Below are 14,057 nucleotides of genomic sequence, written 5' to 3' on the forward strand. Positions count from 1 at the left end.
TCATAAAACAGGTGTTGTTAGTGTTTAACTAGTTAAGACATGAAATGGATCATAGGCACCTCTGGCTCATTAGTCCCACTCTTCCCCCAATATCAGAGTTTAATTTTTTTGTTGGTAGACATCTTAAGCCAAAATAATTCCTACAGATTTTTGATAGTTATTTAAGTAAAAGTTCAGAAACTTTGTCCACATCAGTTTCGTGTAGTATTCCATCAGTTTCTATGTGTATGAGCATGTTGTTAAAACTACTGTAACAGAGTTTTTTTGATGTTGATGATAGTGATACAGATGTACTTGCAATTCATTTAGGAAACTTTAAACATTGCTCCCAGCCATTGGATATATGATAAGAGATGGACCATGTTAAGTCAAATAATACTCTTTGTTGCATTAATGTTTCTAAATTGCATGCAACGTTGTTTATGCATTCCCCGCCCAGGATTTTATGTTTTTACAGGTAGTGACTTTACTGCCTCTTTCTGCAGAAAAGAAAAAGTACAACTTTTTAAATTACCCCACAAAAATGTAAGTTTTACAGGATGCATTTATTTTACTTGGAAAAGACGAGACTGGGGGAAATTGCATGCAAGACTATACAAAAATTTGTCTGTGATATAGCAAGGAAACCTTTAGTCTGTTGACCAATCCTGTTTACGTATATTATTGTATGTGTAACTGTTTGATCATGTGAGGATAAACATTATGGAGTTGGAACGTGATTACTAGAAAACAACCTAGAATTAATCACTAGAATTTTGGTCAGCGGGTTCCCTAGAAGGTTACGTTATTTTACCAGAGCTTGTAACAATTTACAAACCCTAGTTAAGACCACAGACAATCCGTCCATTTAAAAAAGCTAACTGGAAAATTTATTAAAATTTTTGCAGTCAAATTTCGCCATGCGGCGTATCACTTAGGTGTGGAGCCATCGTATTTTTGGGGCTGACTAGGAATGAGCCCTTAATATTTAAGTCAGTTTTGGCTGCTTTGTTTAACAGAGAGCCAAACCGTTTTTAAGAAAATTTTTTATCCTATTACTCAATAGCATTGCGCAGGCATTTTTCCTGCCTGCACCTGCACCGCCCTGCAAAGATAACTTTAAGATATCAACATGAGCTTTCACAAATTTGAGCTTGCTTCTTTGTGTGCAAAAATAAGATTACAAAAATTGTTACCTTAACAGTTAGCCAGTCATTAGTTTGCTAGGAAACAACAAACACAATTGGTGCCGCTATATCTGCATTAATTCAGGTAACTATAAATTACTCTGTGACATAGCAGGGTGTGGTATGAACTTGCAATAGATGAACTGCAGAATAATAAAACTACTTTATGAGAGGAGAAAATTGAAAACAGTAATAAACAAAATTTCTTGATAGCTTACATTACTTTATCAAATTTGTTGAACTGTTAAACAATTACTTAAAACTTTTTGATTGTTTTACTCCTTGACCTTGAGCTATTATACTTTCTTTGTTTTTGCAGGTTGTCATCCGTACAAAGGTGCATAACTGTGGTTGTTGGAGGTAAGTTTTCTCCTTTTTTGAATGAATTTTTGTCTTCTGTGGTGTACTATCAAGCATGGCATACAAGTATTTCATATACATTTTATTTTAGCAATATTTTAATTCAGATTTAATTTTATTAGTGCTATTGCAACCACAGAAACTGTGACGTCAACTGTCATTTTGTTAATGCTCTTCCCTTGATGTCAGTCACAGCAAAATGTATTGTTCTACCTCTGTCTTTTTGCTATTTGAAACCATGTAGAAACTTTGTTGAGATTGTCTCAGGAGTAACATTGTTCAATTTTGCTTTGTAATGACATTATGTTTTAAATGCTAATTGTTCTGTGAGCTTCCAATCTTCGACAGTTCTTTTTTCAACAAATAACATTGATGAATGCCTCAAATTGGGTTGACGACTTTGTAAAATTGCTTTATCTCTTTGAATATGGCACATAAACTACTCCAGTTTGTAACTTAACTTTGAACACCCAACCAGGATTGCCAACATCATAATTTTAAGTTACGTATGATTACAAGATTTACATATATTTAAAAAATGTGCCCTGTACAAAAAATGACCAATGACAACAAATATGTAGGTATACATTTATAAAGAACTTCAATTGCTTTCTTCAAATGTTTGATTAAATAACGTGAAATCTGGTAATTTACAAGGTAATTGTAGAACTTATTCCATTTCCCTTCTACTCCCCTGTATTCTTTTCACTGCCTCTGTTGGGTGAAATGCTAAACGTCGCCGATTGAGGTTGGTTAGAAAATGGGTAATATGATAAGGCAGAACTTTAATTACAATTCATTGTAAGTTATTATCATTATCTCGTGAGTTTCATCACTTGGGAAAACATGTTTTAGCACATGGAATGTGGTACTAGAAATTTTATTTTCAATTTTGAATGAAGATAAACTATCCACTTTTTAACCCAAAAAGTAACAACTTAGTTCAAAGAAATGTGTGATTATCTTTTGCCGTGCTTAGCATTTCAAGCCCGCTGGCTTTGCCATTTCGCAACAGGGTTTGCTAGGCCAATATGACTATTATTGCTTGGCCAGCAGCCATTTTTTGTGACGTCACTTTTCTTGTGTAATTTCGCTTGGTAGCTTTATTATACAAGACTGCAAAAATAAAAAACAGAACAAGAGAAAAACCATCGCGGTACAGTAACAGAATACTAGTTATCTGTGATTTTGATTATTTGATTTTGATGTTTGCTGAGTGTAGGTCTTGGTCAGGGATGGCCAACTTACGGCCTGCCGACAAATTTCATCCGAAACCGAAACCGAACTTCATCCGAAACCTTATTGTTAAAATTTTTTTGGTAATATGGAGCAAAACAAATGTCTGTCTTAAGTAAGGCTATTGTCGGTTACACAACAGTGAGATTAGAATGCATGATTTAGTAATAATTCCAGACAGTGCTTGCACTATAGGCAACAACGCCTACGCAGCTTTGACGCGTTTTGGAATGGGTATCTTTTTGGGAACAAATTTTTCCTGAGTATAGCTCAAAAGTTCATCAAGGCATGCAAAGTATTCTTCTATTACATGCTGTAGTGCATGGAGAAAGATTAAAGGTTTTATTTATAAGATTTTAAATTGTTTCATCTGAAATAAAAACACATAACACTTATTATTAGGTGCTTCATCACCATGTTCTATTAATAATGGCGGTTGTAGTGATGAGTGCATTACTATCTCCAGTGCGTCTTATTATTGTGATTGCCCCAGGAAGTGTTGGTATTTAGCAACTGATGGAAGAACATGCAAACGTATGTAAAAATTTTCAGCTTACATTTAGTTTGAAGAAAGCTTTGCTTTTTTTTAAACAAATGACTTATTTGCAAATATTTTGAATTGAAAAGTTTTTGATAAATAAGTTAATTAATAGTTGTTAAAATATTTTCCAATGACGTTGTTATATATTAACTTGATACAGTGCTTTCTTGGTTATCTGGTCTATGTGAGACAATGTTTTTAGAAATTGTAACGGATAAGTAATAAAATGATTTTAAATTCTTTAAAAAACTTTGTCAGCTTGATTACATGGTAAACTTAATCTGCTGTGAGTACATTACAGCTGTATTTCTCAGCTGTGTGCGATCCTTGTTAACGCAACACAACCTTATCGTATGTCACATTGTACACTTATGAAGGATCCGCAAACCACTTCAATTTTAGACTGTTTTATCAGTTTTGATTTTCCTTCAGTTTGCAATGCAACAGTCACATGAAGTGGCCTAGCTAGAAAGTACAGAATGACGATGATAAGAAACTATCTACAATGTGTGGTGCATAACGTCAACTGAAAATATGCTAATACGAAAATATGTCAAGCTGAATTATTCTGACTCCTCAAGAAGGCTGACTGTTCTTCCCAGTAAGCACTCAAAATTAGAACACCAGAAAAGCTTTTATTTGAAATGTGGGGTGTAAACTGAACAAAAGCAAATACAAAGAGCATCTTCACTTCAACACATGCTAATCGAAGTGTACTTCACAAGGTCACCAGGATAAACGTAAAGTTTATACATTTAATTTACCAACAGTAATCAGTTTGCATGACATCATCCCACCTCCCTTGATAATTGCACTCTATTTCACTGATATCCTGATGAATTTGCTCCCCTTGCTCATCACTCAGATCACCGAGATTTTCAGGGAAGAAATCTAGGTGGCTGTCACCAATCTTGTTGTGAGTGCTTGAACAAATAGGTTCATAATATCCAGCTTGATATGAAGAGGAGGTAAAATATTTTAGATCTTTCCATCAGAGAATGAGCTTGAACATTTTTCACGCCAGGTGCCAAATCTTCTTTCACAGGCCAATCTTGTTTTATTCAGTGGTAGTTCCTAGCTCTGCTATCCCGCAAGCACAAAAATTATGGGAATTTCATATAACTACACTGCACCCCGAGTAGAAACCCAACTATTTTTAAATCAACACGTAACACCATTTTACAAAATTTTGTTTTCTTTGTCCTTGAGGAATAATTAGTACTAAGTTTAGTTTGGTGACATTAACACTAAACATACTAATTTATAAATGGAATATCATTATTTCATAGCTTGATCGTTTTTTCTCGAAAATTGTTCTAGTTGATGATTACAAGACTTAATATAAAACTTTTTATTAGCTACCAATCACATTGTAATGATCATAGCATATCGCACTGCAAATCTAGCAATAAGGACACTGCACTAAATTCCTGAAATGCATTGCACAATATATCATAGTTAACCAATTGGTAATGATAAAAAATGATTGTCATTGCATTCTACACTCGATGATCCAGCACCGCCAAACCCCCAGCTCATCTTCAAATCTGATGGTAGTCAGCTGGTTTTAATAAAGGTTCTACACTTGCCGCAGTAGTATAAGTTCATTGTGTTTTTATCTCTTCCGCCAGCGAACATTTTTTTTCCAGCCACCTACAAAGCTGGGGTAAACAGCCTCTTCTCAAAGGGCCCCTGCCATGAGATTTTTATCCCGTAATGTTTTTGCAAATAATGAAATGCAAGATTGTTTTGAAGTATTTTGTCCCGTTAAGTTTACTTATGAGAATTTTCTTGTATTTGAACTTTCTTTTTGCTCTGGGGTACCACTTACTTGGTTGACTCTCATAATCTGGACTTTAACATGAAGTAGCGAGCACCAACTTGTAGTTTGAGTTGCAGGCAAGTTAACTACAGTTTTGTAGTGAATTCAGTGGATACAACACATTTTGGCCGTTGCAATACTTACGTCTGCAGTTGAATTTTCATTACAGGTACAAATAAATCTTTTGCTGTAGTTAAACGGATAATAAGTTATCCAATCTCGGCTGTGCAAGAAATTCTTCATGGTAATCATTGCAGACAAATGTTATGGTTTAAAGCAGTTTTGTAAACATATAATTTACCAATAGACTGGTTAATTGAAAATAGCTCCCAAACAATTGGCTTAATGGTTTAAGACAGCCAAAAACTAAAAATGAAGCTTGTGCATACTTTCTAGATGTGAGCTAGTATAATTTGTTCTGTGATAACCTTATTGACCAATTCATCAATTGCTAATTTGACCAGGTAGGTCTACGACAGGGGTGAGTAATTTGCGGCCTTTTAACCATTTATTTGTGTTCTTGTTAAAAGCAAATAAACTGCAGGTAAATATATAATTTTACTACTAAGGCTTACTAGTTTCAGACATGCTTATGTACTTCTTCAGAGCGAATGCTTAATAAATGGATGACAACAAATCCTAACGATGTATAAAGGCTTCATTCGGAAGTAGTTGTAAATGAGAAGTCCACGGTGTTGTGGGGATGGCGATGTGGATTGTTTTTAGGTTGGCCTAAAGCCAAAGGCTATTAGTCTTTCTTTTAGAACTCCTAGACAATTGTGTCTTTGACTCCGTTGCGCCTGCTTTCTCTATAATGTTTCTTTAAATCAACACCAGCTTCATAAAGTCTAATTGTTATATTGTTTGAAATATTGTTTTATCATATCAGAAACATTTTCATCATCCTTTTTACATTCAAATAAAGCTATAACTTAAATTCAGTAATGAACGGTCCAGAAGGTAAAACTGATACAATGAGAAAAGACAAGAAGGGGAGATTTTAACCAAACCTAAGTTTTTATACCATACACATCATCCAATCAGCGAACGCCATGTTATTTTGCATTGCTACGTATAACCTATGTAATATCTAACATTCTATTGTCACCGAAGCTCTTGACCAAAGTACCATCAAAACGTTACACCGTAAAATACAATGCTACTTGAAACTGTGTCAGAGCGTCGGTTTTGGAACTCTTTGTTTGCTTATCGATTTAACTACGAAAAATACACTTCAAATATTGAATTGAATTGAATCTAGCTAGAGACACACCCAATGCATTCTTTACAATGCCAATGAATGAATTATTACAATTTACTATCACGACCGCCACAGTGTATACAGATAATAATAGTAGTTAGAGGTTACGTATCGAGTAGGGTATATCACAACAAAAAATGTGCCAGACACAGGTGCGAAATAAACCATACAAGACGTACATAACGAGATAATACAGATGATGCAAAACGACGTGCTGGATAAACGATTCTCTAGATAATAGAGTCTATGTTTAAGGCATGTTCTGAAAGAAACAGGGCACAATTTTCAATTTTATGCTTATTTAATTGGAGGTTTATCTGTTTGATTAACAGAGCTTGTTGAATTTTACATTCGTAAACTGTTTTGCATTTTTGTAATATTTTAAAGTTATTTATGTGGGGGTAAATTTTTACTGTGCGTGATGCATTGTTTTAGATGTTCAGTTACTGCTGGCTTTGCATACAAACGGTCCATCCTTGAGTGTTCAGTTTCTTATTAACAGTCCTCGTCATGTGGTCATCTGAATTGACACACCACTTTGGATAGAAGTGTCGTGAGCACTTGAGATTTGTTATTAAAGTAATTTCCGACTTTAAAAGAATTAAAGATGCACACGGTGATTAAATTTCTTGTTAAGAATTTCTTGTTTTCAATGGATTCCTTTGTCATGCTGAGCGTTTTGGTTGCTTTTTTTCTGAAATAAATGAATCTAATGTTCTTTCGAACATAACTATTACTAAAGAATATTTTGTGGAGTTTATTTCCGTGAGTTTCGAATGATGATGAAATGAGTTGTTTGAGCAAACACACCAAACGTAGTTGAATAAGCAAAAGATAGACCTATTTTACATTTTGTGGGTGCTACTGTGTGAAAGTTGCAACACATTTTATAAACACTGTATACAACATACCTACTCAAGGCATGTTGTGGAGATGTTCTGGCAACGTTACCTGGATTCAGGTCAAACTTGTTTTAACATATGAGCAATTTTTATGGTTTTGTCTTCCAGTGCATGCAATTGCTTAACATGATAAAACAAAGCAGTGCAAGATTTTCCGCAAGTATCTTCATATTCAGAAGTGGAGATACTCAAGCGTTCCTTGTTAGTGAAATTGTTAAATATATAAGTCATGCAACTCCAGCATTACTCGATTAAACCACAGTCGTTGGAAAGCAGTCTTTAGCTTGTTGACAGGAACTAATCAAACTGCATCTTTATATTTGCTACATGTGGACTGAACCATGAACGTAAGGACTGTTTTTACTGGAAGGCCCTCTTCAGTTAAACCAACAGATATACCATTACTGTATTCAACTCTTTCTGCAGTGTCAACGTCGTCCATCATAAATATTACAACCTTTTGCATTTCATTCAAACTTACTGAATGTTTTTTTTTTAATATTCCATATTTATATTTCCACTTTCAACTTGTTTGGAACTGGAAAACATCATTTATTTTTTTGTACAAAGATGTACTTTTTAATTGCCAAAAAAATGCAGTAGTTATTATGGCGTCTGCCATGGTAAATTTTATTTTAGGGTAAAGCTCGTTTAGTTGATTTTGGAAGGAAATGGCGTTGTTTGGACTTTCAAAGATGGCGAATGTGTCATCTATGTGTCGAATATATGTTTTAGGTTTAAGTTAGCTTCTTATTCTCATACTTGTACTTGCTAAAAACCTTCCACCATAAAAAAAGCAATCAAGCTACTGTTTTATCTGTTTGAATTATATCAATTGTGCGATATCATTAAGTGCAAATGAAAATTAAACAGGATTTCAATGGCCAATTGGATTAATAGAGTTTCCAAGCCAATCTCATGCAACTACCCAGTAAACTGGTAAATAGGTATTTAGGCTAACCATTTTTTCTTCAGCAATTAGTCTACTCAATAGTTTCAGAAAAAAAATTGCCTGTTTCATTTTACAATAATATAGAAATGAAAGAAAGACTTTTCACCATGGCAATGTTGGGGCTCATGACATCATTGCATCAGACGCTAGCAGACATTCTCATCATGTGTCAAATTAGGTTGCTGTGGCTTTTCCAAAGTTTGCATGTTAATATCTCGAAAATTCTCAACCGATTATTGTAATTTTTGTATTTCTATTGTCACTGCAATAAGTACTTTCAAAATAATAACTTTCTCTAAGGCATAAGATCGTTGTAGATAAGCCACTTAGCTTATTTAGTCAGTTTAGCAGGGTGTTTAAAGCATGTCAAAATTAACCGCTACAAATGTATCAGAAATTAAAAATTACAACAAACACACTGAGAACTTTGCAATCAGGCATTTTTATTTGAGGTAGTTTCAAGTAACTATAACTACTAGGATTTATTGGCAAATACACTTATAGAGGAATGATTTCATTTGGCAAAAAATATTGCCACAAAATTGAAACATTTGAGTTTGAAATCTCCCCCTGAAATATTTAATAAAATCATGTGATTCGTAATAGCCAATGTGTTTGGAACTATCTTGACACAGGATTAAGGCTCCATTAATTACCCCTTGTCTAATGTCAACTTTCAAAATTCAAGTTGCTGCACACGCAAGTTTACTATCAGCATGTTGACTTGGTGTGGTGATTTTTTTGTCACACAATTAGAGTATTCGCCCGAAGTCTGCAATTTTGCACATTAATAGAACTAAAACCTGTAGTTACATAATCCACTAAAACCAAAAGTTTGCTGAATCCAGGTTCTTGCTGTGCAAACCTTGATGACTGTTTTTACTTTCCCAGATTTTACCTGAGCTGGTTGCTTTGATGATCTCATTGTTACATACTTATTTACAATTGATATTTACAAGATAATGATAATTTAATATTTATGCTTGTTTGCTTGGAATTTAGCTAATTTTGAAATTGACTGTGGAAATCAGAGAATGGATATTGTAGTTCCAACTTGTGCTGTCGATAGTTCCATTTTATCGGTGGGATATCATGCATCATTAGTTAATCCCACACCAGAAGAATGTAAAGTGCAGATTGATGAAGATTTTTACAATTTTTCGATCAGTTATAGTCAATGTCAAATGCATGTTTGGGTAAGTGAACTGCCAAACTATACCATTGTTTATAACTAAAAATGTCTTGTTGTTTCAAAAGTTTTAAGTTTAGGTAATGTGGCATCACTTCTGCCATAACTAATTTCAGAAGATATGTATTTTTTTCATTGTGCACTATACACAGTATTTTTTCCATACCTGTTCTCTGTAGATAATTGACTGAAATTTAATTTTGACAGGAAACATTTTGGGAGATAACTTATTCAAATACCGTACGATTGTGGGCTGAAAGTCTTTCAGAAAATAGCAATAGCACCAATAATGTGATCACACGTGGTGCTTGGTAAGATATCTGATTTGAATTCATGTTATATTTTTATTGGCAAATATTAAATTATGGTACTGTAGTGACATAATAACAGTAGCTTATGTTAAAGCATTTAGCATAATTTGGGCATATATGGAAGTTTTATGGTGAAGTGAAGATAAAGCACATACGATACATTTGGCTCATTCAATAGTAAAATTAGTTTAACTAACGACTTGTCTTGAAGGTAAGAAAAAACTTTTAATTATGATATTACCTTTCTATGGATGAATACCGAAACATTACATTTTTCATCATTTTTCTAGCTGTTTTCAAAATTTTCTAACACAGCTTGGATTACACAATGTTAACACATCTTGGGATACTTTGTTTTTCTTAAATATCTTTTAAGTCCTTCCTTTTTCTTTGCTCTTACTTTCACAGCAAAACAAAGTTTTCAAAAATACTATGACATAGGATGTAAAACACTCTTAAAATCAAGGAATCACCATTGAAATTTACTGATCTTCTGAGAATGTGCAAGAAAGTTTATATTCATTGCATAAATGTTTAGTACACTTTTTGTTTGTTTTATCATGCTATGCTTGACTGAGTGTGCTGGAACAAAATCTCCTCGTTTTCATTCAGCAATAGTCTGGGTTAAATGTGACTAAGTCTGAAAAAATTTGTGGTGGGTGTTTTCTATGTTTAATATTGAACCGCACAAAGGGGTTATTTGAACTTCAACAGACGCTTTTTCTTATATGAGGGTATCTTTGCCTAATTTACCTGTTCTATCTGACTGTATTATTGCGTGCAGTTAGAATACTCTAACCTTTTGTCAGCCGAAAAGTTTTAATATTACAACAGAAATAGTTTATAAGGAAAGGTTTTTTATTATGGATTCTGTACACATACTCAATAATACTAATAATTAAGAATATAAGGAATATTATTGCTTATAAGATGTCTATTGAGTTGCAATCAGCACGACTAGCTTAAACAACTTATCTGTTGGTTTCGGTGAATCACTTGGCTAACTCTGGTCGCTGGTAGAAATGTGTGCTTATATAGCATGAAGCTGATAGGAGGTAAAAAGTCTAACATTAAAACGCTGCAAGTTAAAACAGAAGCAACCGGATGGAAATGGACGTAAAGGTTATTGAAACAGACCAAAACGGTGTATAAACTTACTGAAATAGACACCGCATGCGCTATACAGTCTGTACATGAACTTTAAACACAAATGTGTTTAAGACGGTGAAAAATTGTTATGCACAAGATGAAAATTTTCAACTACATTTTGTTCTTGAATTGGACGTAAAGGCATTACCACAAGGTACCTAAAACAAAATAAACGAAACACAAGTTATTCTAAAACATACTTGTGTTGTGCTAATTGTCATAATTAGCCCTTATTCCTACGGAATTCTCGTGCAGATCGGATGATATTAAAATGTTATTTATGTTCTATTTCATGTGTTTAATAACAAGTGTGTTTAACAACAACTCTATGCGCTATCAGAATATTGGCCAATACAGATAATTTAACTCCACTCGCTATTTTTGACCAAATGACATTAAATATGAAGGCATAAGATAGTTGTATTGAGCATAAATATTTAATATAATCGACCATTTTCAGATTAATCGCGTGAGTCCTTCAGCCGGAAATTGCCGAACTATGTTGAAAATCGGGACGTTTTAGTGTTTTATAACTCTTTTAATCTTTACGTCTGTAAATTTCAGTGGTATGTGTCAAAAGTCACTTTCAGTATTCAACTAAAACGACTACTTAATCATGCGTCAATTAACTAATCATAAACTGAAGTTTAAAGTTTTCGACATTTTCACCAAAACGCAATTTCATTCAACATTTTCCCCAAATCACATAAGTTTGAGAAGAGTTTTTATTTTTAAAGAAAGAGGGTTGCTTCATTGAACGGGCTGGTGAGAAATTACACATCATATCTTTTAGCTGCGTAAAATTACAAAAGAACGACAAATGCGCTTTTTCCACTATCAAACGAAAAAATTACAGCGTTGATTTCGAAATGTTAGATGTCACATGGGACACAAGTTAAATAAAAACGTAGATATCTTATTTTGGGGTGCTGTTTTACAAAGTAATAATTATTTGCTTACAGAATGCCATAATTGCAAAATAAAATAGCCTAATGACAATATTTGGTAAATCTAATAAAACTTTTTTAGAGTACGGTATCTGAAACAGCAACAAAAGCAGGCCTACTGTGTATGGCGCAAACTCAAAAATATACAAGACCAAACTCGTATGTATGTCTGAAGTCCAATTTCGATTCAAAATTGCCCAAAAGCGAATGCATTCAAGTTGTCGATTGTAGGTACCGAATACAGCTAAACAATTGATAGATTTTATTGAAGATTTGACAAATTGTTGGATGAGCTGAAATAAAAATAAATCCTTACGTTTACTATTCTAAATAATGTTAGGACGTGTTACGGAATTTTGCACAATTGCACTTCCCAGTTTTGCACTGTAACTTAAAGTATGATATTTTTTATTATATTGTCTATATGCCACATGTGCACAAAACATTTTTACCTGTTAACAATATGATCTGGCCATCCACTCTCATGTGAAGTGTCCTGAGTTACCTGTCTTTGTCGATTGCAAAGACGATTTGGATAACTATTTGCTTAGGTTCAATCGGTACGCTGTCATGGCGCAATGGCAGAAACAAAACCTAGGTGACCCACCTGAACACACTCTTTCTGGAACAGCGCTGGGCGTCTGCTCAAGGCTTCCGGAGGATGATGCTCTGGAGTACGATTGTCTGAAGGTGGCGCTGCTGAGATGATACAATTTCACAAAGCACAAGTATCAGCAGAGGTTTCGAGAAGCCAAGCCTAAAACCAGCGAAAGTCCAGGTCAGTTCACTGTGCACTTGCGAAATTTTCTTGATAAGTGGGTTAGTCTATCAAACACAGAACTCTTCTACAACAACCTGGCAGAGATTTTGGCGAAGGAAGTTTACTAATTTGTGCTGCAGAAATTTATTTGTTTACATGGTGGAAAGAAACTCAAAGGCCTTGAAGGAGCTAGGGTACGAAGCGTAACAGTACCTTGTAGCTCACAACTACAACCTGATGAGGGGCAACAAACTACTATGGTACAGAGGCACCAGATGATTTCCAAGATCTGTTCATGATGACAACAATGCTGGTGAGTTTCGATGGTTTAACTGCTGCGGCCTGAACCACCGAGCAGCAGAGTGATCATCTCGGCCAAGGAAGAGAAAACGATGAAGGAAGGAAATCTAGCCGTTCCCATAACATCAGACGTGATACGGTTTAACGCCAACCAGAAAATCACCAATACCAGGCCATCGGTCATGAGACGACTGTCTGGGCAGAAACAGGTTATTCCTAACCATATTGTGTGGTGTATGTGCTGCTAGGGGAAGGTCTCTTGGAAAGTCACAGTCATAGAATGGTTGGAGGAGGCGCACGCATTACCGCATTACCACACCAAATTTAAGAAAAGTGTCAATATCTTTGTTTATTTCCATATGTAGTAAAATTATTAAAAATGCAATTACTAGAAACTCACTCCATGGGATCCCTGAGATTTTGCATGTGAACTAAGCTTGCTTGATACCATCTCATTCTTGAATATGTTAAAAATCATGTATCTCTATATCCCGTTATACAGGCCCAAAGTCAAAAGTAGATTTTTGGGCCTAAAACCACACATTTCCCACTTTTCCATGCCAATTTCAATCCAAGTTTTATACGCAACTTGGAACTTTGAAACGCGTCAAATGCTTGGCTAGAAAACCACACCAACCATGCTGTCAATGGAACATTGAAGAGACCTCCTTTGGCAAGGTTATTTATGGACATGCCAAATTCTGTGGAACAGTGGAAGTAATTTATTTGTCGTACCCCTTGTTTGAGCTGGTAAGAGTGGCAAGGGCACCTGACAACCCCTACCCTGAGCGGAGTTTATCGTACGCTGTCATGGCGGGAGAGAAGCATGCCATATTGCAAACAAGCTGTGAGCTGAAGCTTCTGGGTTCCAAGTAATAATACTCAACTCTGGACTAAGAGTGCTTACCCCTGCTGTGCCGAAAGGTTGGCTGTGCAAAAGATATTTGGATGATCCATAGTGTGAGTGCTTGGTAGGTATATTATGCGGTGGTTAAGATCTAAGCTTTATATCATCGCATTTGGTATGTCTTTTAGGTTTTGTATAGAGTGACTGTTCCTTGTGCTAGGTTAGCATCGTTAACAACACTTCATTAAAAGGGCTTGTACATGTCAGCAATAACCTGTCTGATCTGTAAGCCCTTGTTTAGTTGCTGTAAGGAA

At 34.9% G+C, this 14,057-nt stretch overlaps 1 protein-coding gene across 2 annotated transcripts in view; it reads left to right on the plus strand.

The window, feature by feature from the left end:
- The window catches only part of LOC143448710 (uncharacterized), a 92,741-nt gene that overhangs the window by 57,049 nt on the left and 21,635 nt on the right, over positions 1 to 14,057 (plus strand). For both annotated transcript variants that reach the window (XM_076948557.1, XM_076948558.1), the window contains exons 8-11: positions 1,486 to 1,526; positions 3,165 to 3,296; positions 9,243 to 9,436; positions 9,637 to 9,740. In XM_076948557.1, coding sequence (XP_076804672.1) covers positions 1,486 to 1,526; positions 3,165 to 3,296; positions 9,243 to 9,436; positions 9,637 to 9,740 — 471 coding nt within the window. The remainder of the gene's footprint in view (positions 1 to 1,485; positions 1,527 to 3,164; positions 3,297 to 9,242; positions 9,437 to 9,636; positions 9,741 to 14,057) is intronic.

The sequence above is a fragment of the Clavelina lepadiformis genome, chromosome 3, assembly GCF_947623445.1.
Source record: "Clavelina lepadiformis chromosome 3, kaClaLepa1.1, whole genome shotgun sequence".
Lineage (NCBI taxonomy): Eukaryota > Metazoa > Chordata > Ascidiacea > Aplousobranchia > Clavelinidae > Clavelina > Clavelina lepadiformis.